The sequence below is a fragment of the Mus pahari genome, chromosome 14 (assembly GCF_900095145.1).
Source record: "Mus pahari chromosome 14, PAHARI_EIJ_v1.1, whole genome shotgun sequence".
Classification (NCBI taxonomy): Eukaryota; Metazoa; Chordata; class Mammalia; order Rodentia; family Muridae; genus Mus; species Mus pahari.
The window spans coordinates 73,981,220-73,993,356 of NC_034603.1; the positions used below are offsets into that span (position 1 = coordinate 73,981,220).

The window sequence follows — 12,137 nt, forward strand, 5'->3', positions numbered from 1 at the left end:
TCACTGAGCCACACCCCAGCTCACTGAGCCACACCCCAGCTCACTGAGCCACACCCCAGCTCACTGAGCCACACCCCAGCTCTTTGAATGGTACTACTTTATAATAATGTGTAATAAAAAAATAAAAGGCTTTAAAAAGAAGCCAGAGCGGGACGTGGTAGCTCGCTCTCTCTCTCTCTCTCTCTCTCTCTCTCTCTCTCTCTCTCTCTCTCTCTCTCATTGTGCCCTGTTGCTAGCTGGCCCAAGAGCTTCTAGGGGTTCCCTGCGTCCCATCTCCGTCAAGGAATGCTGGGGTTACTGATGCCTGGCTTTCATGTGGATTGTGGGGTTGAATACACAACCTCACCATTGCCACACACGCGATTTACCCGCTGAGCCACCTCCTAGTCTTTATCAATTCCAGATCAACATTTCGATGAAGTAATTTGGAGGCAATGGGGGCATCACATTTTGACCAGGATACTCCTGAAGTACTCAGAAGTGACCTGAACTGACTTTTTTTTTTTTTTTTTTTTTTTTTGGTTTTTCGAGACAGGGTTTCTCTGTATAGCTCTGGCTGTCCTGGAACTCANTTGGTAGACCAGGCTGGCCTCGAACTCAGAAATCCNCCTGCCTCTGCCTCCCGAGTGCTGGGATTAAAGGCCTGCGCCACCAGGCCCAGCGGGCCTGGGGACTTAAAAGTGAAGGCTAACACACTCTCCGTGAGGAGTGGACTTGCTATGCCTTAGTCAGAAGCCAGCTGTCAGCTCTGGATCTGCCCTGCTTCTGCTCAGCTTGTGGGGGCCCGAGTAACCCCGAAGTTCTCAGGGTGAGCACTTCCAGTCTATCAGGAATGAGCTGAGTGTTCTCTTAATCCCTGCAGCATCGAGGTGAGAAGTCACCCAGTCTGCAGATCATGGAAATGGGGCTGGGAGAGATGACTCCGCAGGCAAAAGTGCACAAGCCTGAAGATGTACCTGAGTTCTAACCCTGAAGCCCACAGGAGGGGGAGATGGACTCTCAGACATTATCCTGACTGCATCTAACACACACACACACACACACACACACACACACACACACACACTTTTTTTTTATAAAAATGATTACTGATGAGAAGACAGAACCTTACATACTAAACAGGATAATTTTGTATGTGGTAATCCTAGGCCTCTGTCAAGCTTTGGCTTTGATGAATCCTAGGCTTTGAGTATGTTACGTGTGTGTGTGTGTGTGTGTGTGTGTGTGTGTGTGTGTTTTGCATTTCAGAGCCAATAAAGTGAATCTCTTAACCATATCCACTGTTACCAGAGTGCTTGAGGAGAAGATCTTTAAAGGAGACAAGTGACTTTTTTGTGATGGCTTGAGTTTGCAGAGTCTCATTTAACCCTTAAGAAAATCCCGGTAGGGGCTGGTGAGATGGCTCAGTGGGTAAGAGCACCCGACTGCTCTTCCAAAGGTGCAGAGTTCAAATCCCAGAAGCCACATGGTGGCTCACAACCATCCTTAACAAGATCTGACGCCCTCTTCTGGAGTGTCTGAAGACAGCTACAGTGTACTTACATATAATAAATAAATAAATCTTTAAAAAGAAAAGAAAATCCCGGTAGGCAGATGTCGTTATTTTCATCATGATTATCACCACCACCATCACCATCATTACAGTCATCACCATCATTATCATCATCGCCACCACCATCACCATCTCTACAGGCAGTGCTGCTTAGGTTTGAGGAAGTCACCCACAAGAAGACGTAGAATTGGGTCCCCATTCTTTAGCAGCCTCTGCCCCGCTCCTGAGCAGGTCCTATGACAACTCATCTCCCTGCTGGTCCTGGGGAGGAGGGAAGGGACCCCGTCACTGACAGTGTCTTGTTCCCAAACGGTAAGAGTCAGGGGTTCTGCCCACAATCTGGAGACCTTCGCCCAGCTCCAGATTCGAGCTCTTTCTTTTAAGCACAGGGTGTTCTCCACGTTATCTGTCTGCGTGGGCCACAAACATGGTTTATAAACAAGGCGAAAAATGGCAAGAGGAAAAAAAATGAAGTCAGCCTGTGCCATTGGGAGCAAGTCAAACAATACCAAGCGAGTAGCTGGCTAAGTGGCAGTCTCATTGTCCAGATATTTCCTCAGGCCATTAAACAAGCGAGGAATGATTGCCAGGTTTGATTTCAGGAAGGAAGCCCCTCCCATTTCCCTGCCGGGCAATTCAGTGTTCATTTTCTTCTGACCCACGCGGGCTGGTTATTAGGGAAGCGCTGCATGCTTCTTTCATAAACAAAAGTTATTTGCTTCAAGATTCAAAATTCACTTCTCAACGGCTGGGAAGCCCTGAGTTCCTGCCAGATGGCTTTATTATTTTGGAGGTAGGGCTAGCCCAAGTACCGGGAGCACCCTGTGAGCAGAGTAGACTTGGGGGACTGAGGGAAAGCCATTCCGCCACTGGCCTGGAGTTCAGAGCCTTTGTCCAGAGAGCCCCTTTGGGTGGAAGACAGAGTTAACTAGATTGGTTCGGCAAAGTTCCGACGGCTGGCCCGCAGCCCCGCCATGGGTGGCCACAGATACTCGCAGCCATGGGAACAGCCAGAGAACTGTTTTTTATCAGGGTCCCACTCTGCCTGTGGAGCAAGCTTGTCATTATTCTCAACTCTTGGGAAACAGTCACTTTTTTTTTTTCCTTTTGAGACAAGGTTTCTCTGTGTAACAGAGCCCTGACTGTCCTGGAACTCAGGGTTAAAGGACTGTAGACCAGACTGGCCTTGAACTCAGAGAGACCTTACTTACTGCCTCTGCCTCCTTCCCTCTAAGCACCACCAAGCCTGGCTTGTGTGACGTCTTAACAGTGAGGACAAAGCCCAGGCCAGGGCTTTTGGAGCCGCAGCCTCTGTTTCTGTTTCTTGGGGATTCTGGATGAGCCTGTTTTAGCAAGGCAGGCCCCCATTTCTTCTATGAAGCACGCTCCCTTACCCCTTCCGATACAACAGTGCTCGCAGCAGCCTGGGTGGGCGCAGGCTAGGGAAGCCGGTCACCTCATTCCTCTTCTCCTTAAACGGACAAGCTTCGTCCCTACAGAGAAGGTCAGCGCCTTCCTGTCGGCCCAGAGCATAATGAGCTCTGTTTAACAAGAATTCAGACCCAGCAAAACAAAGGAAGGCAGGGGCCCCACTGAAGGCTACAGAAGTCTTGCTGGAAGTTTCTCCCAGGCCCAAAAGGCCAGTTCAGAGGCCAGTTCCTCATTTTTGAGGATAATAGCTGCCCTGTTAACCCCTGTGCTGATGGGTGCCCACAGACAGGCTGGGAACCGGAAGGCGGTGGGTTATGAATGGGTTGAACTTAAACCCCTTCCCTCCCTCCCTCCTGAGTTTATTGTGTATCCTTTTGTGAGTGTGTGTGTGTGTGTGTGCGCGCGCGCGCGTGCGCGTGCACATGCCTGTGTACGAATATTCCTTTGTGAGTGTGTCCACGTGCGTATAGAGGCCAGACGGCAATCTCAGACGTCATTCCTTAAGAACCATTCATGTTTTCCTTTCCTTTCCTTTCTTCCTTCCCTTCTTTCAACAGGGTCTCTCGGCCTCAGGCTCACCACGTCGTAGGTCGGCAAGCTCCAGGGATCTGTCCTCACCTCCCCAAGACTGGGATCACGCATGTGTGCCGCTACAACTGAATTTTTCACTTTGGGGTCTAGGATTAAACCCAGATCCTTGTGTAAGCACACTGCCAACTGCCCTGTCTCCCTACCCCGCCCCTCTTCATCTCTCTTCTCTTCCCCACTTCCTCCGCCCTTTCCCTCTCCCCTTTCCTCTCTCATCATTAGTGTGCCGTCCAAACTGGTCTTGTGCACAAGCTCCTCTTTCAAGCGTGCGTCACTCACTACACCCGAGACTCTTCCTTACTAAAAGAGCAGACAGACTCCCAACTACATGGGAGGATTCCAGGGTCCCTCTCTCTTTATAGACTGAGCTGTAATGGTGCAGACAGGAAGAGAGAATCTGTACTGGCTTAGACTGCCAGAGGATGCCGCGGTTCCTAGTCTCAAACAAGGTGCTGGCGAGAATTAGTGGAAAGCAGACCCTGGACAAATTGGGAAATAGTTGGTTGTTCTATAGAACACCTTTGTAAAGCAACAACAACAAAGCCCAGTCACATACTACAGTCCTGAAAGGGAATTTTGTAGCCAAGGAAGGCCTCAAAGGTTCACAACACTCCTCAGTGTGGTAATTCATGTATGAGCTACTACTAAGCTTCATGAAGCATTTTTTTTGAGGGAGGGAGGGGGGTTGAGACAAGGTTTCTCTGTGTAGCCCTGGCTGTCCTGGAACTCAATCTGTAGACCAGGCTGGCCTTGAACTCAGAAATCCGCCTGCCTCTGCCTCCCGAGTGCTGGGACTAAAGGTGTGCGCCACCACGCCCGGCTTTCATGGAGCATTTTTAGCATAGTGTGTGTGATGTGTGTACTTACAGAGTATCTGTTTTCCGTGAGATCTGCAAAACAAAGACGGCACAGTAGTGAGCATGTGGGGTGGGGCAGCTTCACACTGGATCTGCTGCTGGAATTGTGCAATGTGGCAAATGGCAAAGAGGGGATGGATATGGGGGGAGGGTTGGGGATGGGACAGAACACTAGTGTATAAGGGGTCTCAGGCCATCTACTGATGGCCTTTTGTCCCTAGGCAAGCCCCTGGGATCTTCTCAGCCATGAGATAGGCATGTAGAGTCCCTGGAATTTTATTTGACTTTTTTTTTTTTTTGAAAGCAGGGTTTCCAGTAGCCCAGGCTAGCCCTTTAACTTACTATGTAGTCCAGGATAACCTTGAGCTTCTGAGCCTTCCATCTCCCAATTATAGGCGTGAACCACCACACACAGTTCATGGGGTGCTAAGAATGAAGTCCAGGGGGCTGGAGAGATGGCTCAGTGGTTAAGAGCACTGACTGCTCTTCCAGAGGTCCTGAGTTCAAATCCCAGCAACCACATGGTGGCTCACAACCATCTNGATACCGTGTGATTGACTCTTTGAGTAAGTCTGAGAACTCATCCAGCTGGTGGATGTAGTAGATTGTTCACAGGGATAAAGCTTGTATAGACTGACTTACTCTTCATTTTTTTTTTTTTAATTAAAGAACTAGAACACATTATAAATGTTAAATGGGTGTTGAGTTTTCTAACATATGTATGAGCTAGTTTACAGCTTGTTCATAAGTAAGTCTAGAGTTGCTCTGGAACTTTCCTACAACAATGGCTACATACTGCATTACAATCACAATTTTCTGACACAGCTCAGGCTGATCTTACAGAAAAGCTTTTTGTTGCTGCGTGGGGGATTTAGAGGGGTCTCTGCTTGCTACCAGTATTTAAGCACATCACTTCCTGCCTTTGTTGAAGCGAGACTGGGATGGCTGTGAAGCTGTGTGGTGTACGCTTAATATAAGTACAGTACAGGCCCAGAAGTCCCTAAGAGTGCCGACCATGATTTTCCTTGGATCTGTCAATCCAACAAAAACGACACATTAACTTGTGTATAAAACTTTACACCTTCATCTGGAGAAATGGCCATATACCTCCAAATGGCCTCTTGACAGGGACCTCTGACAGTGATAGAGCACCTGGTTTTCAGCTATGAGGTTAATATTTTATTTAGCTCAGAGGATGTAAATGAGAGCTTAGTAAGTTTCGCCTGATTTAAAGGACAGCACTGCCTGTTGAAATGTAGAATGACGCCCTAAATTTTAGGAATTTACTCTTCTTTTTATGAGGACAGCATTTTTTTATTTTTATTTTTTCCGTTTGTTTTAATCGTTCCTGGTTTGCTTTTTGTTGCTGGGATAAAACACTGAGTAAAAGCAACTCTAGAAAGGGTTTCTTAGGCTTAGAGATCCTACTCAATCATTGAGGGAAGTCTGGGCGAGATCCATAAATGCGAGGTTCTCACCGTGGGCTTTCAGATACAACCCAGTCCCACCTTCCAAAGGGCTGAACATCAGTCGTTAGTCAAGAAAACGCCCCACAAACATACCGCAGTCCAGTCTAATGAAAGCAATTCACGAGAGGGTCCCTGTTTCCTGGTGAATCTAATGTCAAGTTGACAAATAACTAGTATGAAGTAGAATCTTTCATACCGATCCCTGTTTCTACTTCAAATAAACTTTGTCTAAACTGAGTGTTACGAGTTTTCTGCTACATACGGTGTATCCTGAACAGGATCAGAAAATGTACTTTAAATGTGGACTTCTGTTCTCTGTGATTACTTGAGCGCATTGAGAGAGAATGGGTTTCTCGGAAGAAGTGCTTCCATACTCGATTTTAAGCTTTAAAAGTCGGTTTTCCAAGACTCTCTGAGGAGATACCTCGTAAATACGAAAACAGCACGGCGTGATTCGTAGGAAGAGAAGGTGGGTAGGTCTTCGTGGCCTTTTATTGGGAACATTTCATTATTTCATTGCAGCCAGAATTTGATAGACGAGCTCGAGGTACCAGTGACCACAGATTCACGTTAAGTAATGCAAATGCAAAAGCCGGCATCTGCGAGTGTGGGAGGCGGAACCCTTCCGCTGGGGATTTGTTACGAGGAGGGACCGGAAAAGGACTAGGATTCTAGTCGCGATGTGGCGAGGTGGAAGGCTGGGCTCTCGTGGGGTTCGTCTCCTAGAAACGCTTGGGTTTGGGTGCCCCAGCGCGGTCGCCCAGCCTCCTCGCCTAACTTCACGTTCGGGTGAGTGTCGTCGGCGCGGAGGTCCTTCCGCACGCCTCGGGTGCCGGGGGCGGCTCTGCGCAAGCGCGGCAGAGAGCGGTGGGCTGTCCGGCCCCGTGGGTGCGGGTTAAATGCCGCGCCGCGCCGCCCCGTCCTCATCCCGGGTGACCTCCCGGACCTGGGGTTGCTCTCGCCATTGCCTACAACCCTGCAGGTCTGAGAAGCCAGGGGAAAAAAAAGCTGAGGACTGAGGATCTGGGCCTCGGAGAGCGTGTCCCGTGTGCCGCCGCCGCGTAGCCTACGACCTTTGCCCTATTTCATTTGCGTTCCGTGAGCCTGGGGCCCCGGAGCCGCCATTCGACTTGCTGGATCCTGGAGGTGGTTCTTGCTTTCCAAACCAAACCAAGAAAGGCACAACGGGCCACCCCCTAGCACTGCCTCACTATTTTATTGCTCACTATCTTACCTTCCCCGCCAAAGAATTTAAGGCATTTATGCTCTTGATTGGCAAAGAAGGTAAAGAACTCACTGCATTTGGTGCTATAGATTTTTAAACTCTCAAGTAGTAAGCAGATAATTAGGTTCATCCTTTACAAGAAAATGACCACTATATGGTAGAGATGGGTATGGTTTGGGAATTTTAATATGACAGTAACAGCAATGAAACCTACTTAAATCCTACTGAAAAAAAATTATGATAGTTTTTTTAAGAGAGCAAGCTATAAATAAATATTAATGAACTTGAAGATCTAGATGAAAGTATGATTCCAACTTTAATTTTCTGGATAGATGACTTTATACTCTTAGTGTCTTTTATATGCCTTTATTGTCTTAAATATATGTTTATACTCTTTTATTGTCTAAACTTTGTCCTTCAGAACAATCCAAGCCATTGTTCCAGAGATCCAGAAGGTCTCTAGTCCAGTTTTTAGAAACCTTTTAATGTGTGCCTTTTATAATAATAAAAAAAATTAGAAAAGAACCAATAAAGCTATAAATTTTGTAGGAGGAACATCTAATCTGTATTTGGGATCAGGGAGTCTTGAATGAGATAGTGGAACAAGTGTCATTAGAGGGCAGGAAGGGACTAGATGTCCAGTTACACAGTATGTAGACCAAGTTGGCCTCATACATCAGAAGACCCACCTGCCTCTGCCTCCCAAGCTGTTGTGATTGGCATGTTCTTCCCTTGTGCATAGGCACCTCCTACATGCCTTTGCCAGCTCTGTTGACATGATGCAATTGCTTTAATTTGTGCTTGTCTTACAACATCCTCATGTCGCTGCCAATCTTTTCTGGTATAGGTATAGATATGGGTGTTGGCTTGCATCTACAGCTGCGGACCACAGGCTGTGTGTGCCTGATGTCCTTACAGGCTAGAAGAGAGCATCAGATTCCGTAGGACTGTATGTATACATGTATAGGTTGGGAACTGCCACATGGATGCTGGAGAATCCAGTCCAGTTTCTCTGGAAGAGAAGCCAGTGTTCTTAACTGCTGAGCCACCTCTCCAACCCTCGTCGCCCATGTTAAAAGATAGACTTTTGGGGCTGGAGAGATGGCTCAGTGGTTAAGAGCACTGACTGCTCTTCCAGAGGTCCTGAGTTCAAATCCCAGCAACCACATGGTGGCTCACAACCATCTGTAATGAAATCTGATGCCCTCTTCTGGGGTGTCTGAAGCCAGCTACAGTGTACTTACATATAATAAGTAAATCTTTTAAAAAAGTGTATCCTTGAATTTCTAGAAGCTTCCAATAGGGGCTTGCAAATCTCTATTAAAAAAAAAAAAATGAAGTCCAGGGCCCAGTGCATGCTAGGCAGGCATTCTACCAACTACACCCCCACTGTGGCCTTTTCTTTTCTTAAAGACAGGAACTCATTATGTAGCCCTGGGTGTCCTTGAGCTATTTGTTCAAAACTATCCAAGGTGTCCTCAAACTCCCAGAAATCCACCTGCCTCTGCCTCCAGAGTGCTGGGGTCGAAGGAGTGCAGCTTCTCGTTTGGCATTTTAAAGATTTTTTTTTTTTAATTAGTAGAGAAAAATAGAAAATAACAGGAAATTAGAAAGTTGCAAATAAAAGTGATCTCTGCCCCACCCTCCACCCACTTTTGGCCCCTCCCACCGTCCCCTAGCAATGCTCTGAGTGGACTGTGTTCTACCCTGTCCTGCCGTGCAGTGTAGTTTTATAAGAACTTCCATGACCTTTCTCAAATGCAACTATCCAAGTAGCTACACCGTCAAGTTAAGTGGCTACACAGCTGATTGTTTAACCAGGTTCCCAACTTTAAAAAGTTAGGTTTGGGGCTGGAGAGATGGCTCAGAGGTTCAGCACACTGGCTACCCTTCCAGAGGTCCTGGGTTCGATTCCCAGTACCTACATGGTGGTTCATAACTGTCTATAATTTTAGTCTTAGGGCATCTGACACCTTCTGCTGGCTTCCTCGGGCACCAGGCACACACATGGTACACAGACATGCATACAGTCGGAACCCCCATACACATAAACAAAACTTAAAAGCAAAAGAGGTTCTTTCCAGGATTTTGCTGCCTTAAATAAATAATGTTGTCAATATCTTTGACAACAAACCTAGTCTCACAGTTGATTTTACACCGTCTGCCCATTCCTGGGAGTAAGGATGGAAGGGGAGGAGGTGGACGAGGATGTGGTGGTGGTAGTGGTGGTGGTGGTGGTGGAGAAGGAGGAGGAGGAGGAGGAGACATGAGGATAACTCAGGCCCTTGGTATCCATGGCCAAACTGCCTAAGGGCAGAGCTAGCAGTTTCCCTTTCCCATATGAGGCTCATCTTGACGCATCCTTTTGTCAGAATGCACACTGTTCCCTGCGGCCCTGCCAGGCCACACCGTTATTGTGCCCATGGCCTCTGACAAAAGCCTGGAAGTGGAGAGAGTGAGAGAGCAGGAAGCTCTGCACGGAAGGATCACATCACTGCCTGCTTCACCACCAGATGGGAGGCCGGGGTAGGATTTGCCTCTTTGCACAGGACCAGGCTCCCGCCCATCCCAGCGGCTCTGTGTTGGGCCTGATTCTCCAGGTCGGGTGGAAACAGCAGCAGTGGGTGCCTCCTGTGCTCTCTGGGGAAAAGGTTCCCATGTGGTGCTGGGGGCAGGGCAGGGGTGGGGACGGGTCGGGGAGGTTAGGGGTTGGTGGCTGCTCTTACAGAGGGTAAAGGTCATGGCGGGGAAAGCCAAGAACAGGGGTCCAGGCCAGCTGGTTAAGTGCTTGCCTGGAATGCATGGAGCCCTGGGGTTGGCCCCCAGTATCATAGAAATTGGTGTGGAAGTACGGGTTTGTAAAGCCTGGTGTTGGGGAGGTGGAGGCAGGGGGATCAGAAGTTCAAGGTCATCCTCAGAGAGAGAGAGAGAGAGAGAGAGAGAGAGAGAGAGAGAGAGAGGCAGGCAGAGACACAGAGGAAGAAGAGGTAGAAAAGGAGGAGAAAGAGAGAAAGATAGAAGGCAAAACCAAAAAATCCTAAGAAACAAATAAAACCCCCTTTGAGCCTTGTATGGTGGCTCTCTCCACACTCTGTCACGAAACAGCAAACAAAATCAAAACCTGCTCTCCCCAAGTCTACCTCCCCTTCAAACTCTGTCATATAATATTCCATTGTTCCTAGTTCGAGGGAACAGGAACCGCTGTCCCAAAGGGGCCCCTCTTCTATTCTAGCTGGGACAAAGGCAGTTTGTACATCAGCCCAGGCACCGAGCAGCCACTCTGTCAGCCTCCACACACCAGGGGAGGCCATGACAGCTCCTCCTGGCCCAGGTCTCCACAGGGGAGAAGAACCCCATGCTCCAGCCTCCCCCACCCAGGCCACGTTCTCTGGAACCAGAAACAAAACATGACGTGTTAAAACTTCTCATGGGAGAAGGCAAGAGTGATGGCAGGCAGATCTGGGCCCACTTGAAGACTGTTTCTTTGGTGGGTAATGTTACACGGTGGGGCATGGCCATAAGGTACTTTCCCCTCCTGCGTGTTCAGGCAGGAAGTGCCACCCTGGCAGTACCTGCTGGCTCAGCTGGCTTTGGGCCACACAGGATGGGTGGGAACCAACTTTCAAGTGTTCTTCTCTCCCTTCAGAGGGGACTTAGCCAGGGCCCCACCCCCACCCCCACCCTGCTTCTATTTTTTCCTTTTTAAATGTAGAAACAACAAAAATTTATTGCTCAGAGTTCTAGGAATGGGGGAAGGGGTGTGGGTGGGGGGAGGGGGGCAAGATGAAGCCCAGGGCTCAGTGACCAGAGAGTGCTCCACCCTTAGACATGGTGGCTTCCTGCTGAGAGGCCTCTTCTTAATTTAAATTGGTACAGGGTCTAATCCTGGCCCAGTCTGGCCTCAAACTTGCAGCAATCCTCCTGCCTCAGCCTCTCAAGTGCCATCATGATGCCCAGGTTAGGTTCTTCCTGTCATGGCTGTCCTCTTGGTAAGGAGCAGTAAGGAATGTGAGAAAGAAAGGGATTTCTGCCCACTCCCTTCCCTCAGCCCCCCAGACCCATTCACACATCCTGGGCTGGGTCTGGTGGTGCACAACTGTAATGCTACCGACCGTTGGAGAGGCCGCCACAGGAGAGTTGTGAGTTGGAGGTTAGTTTGAACTGTCTTAAAGAAAAGGAAAGAAAAGGAGATGGGGTGGAGGTGGGGTAGGGAGGAACTGGAAGAGAAGATGAAAGGGAAAGATCTAGGAAGTCTGAATTCCACACAAAGAGAAAGCAAGGGTGAAGAGGGGCGGAGTGGCTGACGCTTGGGTGGGGAGGGGGGTGCCCATCTGACTCAGAGCTGGGGCTGAGAGCAACTTGGTTTCCTTTACAGGCCAGAGGTGTAGGTGGGACCAGCCTGGTCAGCTCCTGAGGTGGACACAGAGAAAGCAAGAGCTGGTGTCTGAGGGAGCTCTCCTGGTGGACAGGCATAGAAGCTGGTGTCCTCTAAGCCAGCGCTTCTCTGTGTTCACCCTGCTGACATTCTGGGCTGGGAACTCTCCACAGAGACTGTGCCGTGAGATGTTTCGTAGCATCCCTGACTCCTACCCACTGGACTCATCAGGACTGCCCTCCCTACACCAGGTTGTAGCAACCGTGAATGTGTGCTGAGCTGGGGGTGTGACTCAGTGGACGGACCTCTAGCTGGCAGGCCTGAGGTCCTGCGGGCCATCTCTAGCACTGCAGGCCACCACCATAAAATGAACCCCCTAGAGCTCAGGCGTATCACAGATTATCCCAAATGAAGTGTGAGGTCAATGAAGTCCAGAGTTAAGTGACAGAAATGTATGCAGCCTCGAGGCCTGGCCTACTCTCTCTTACAGTTTACTGCTGTGCACTAAGAGATATACACTTAACTTTTCCCTCTTCTGTAAGATAATTCATTCATAAATGGGAACTAGAGCCACTGACTGAGGCTTGTGAATTCAAACCTTAGGCAAGTAATATAAAAGAAAACATAAAGGCTTGGAGAG

The 12,137-nt window shown here is 48.8% G+C and overlaps 1 protein-coding gene across 4 annotated transcripts in view; it reads right to left on the bottom strand.

Moving 5' to 3' along the window:
* Pecam1 (platelet and endothelial cell adhesion molecule 1) overlaps positions 1-12,137 on the bottom strand; it is a 66,087-nt gene that overhangs the window by 2,703 nt on the left and 51,247 nt on the right. For 2 of the 4 annotated variants that reach the window (XM_021212320.2, XM_029546298.1), the window contains one exon: positions 4,439-4,461. The exons of the other annotated variants lie outside the window; for them this stretch is intronic. In XM_021212320.2, the coding sequence (XP_021067979.1) occupies positions 4,439-4,461 (23 nt within the window). The remainder of the gene's footprint in view (positions 1-4,438; positions 4,462-12,137) is intronic. 4 annotated transcript variants of the gene reach the window in all.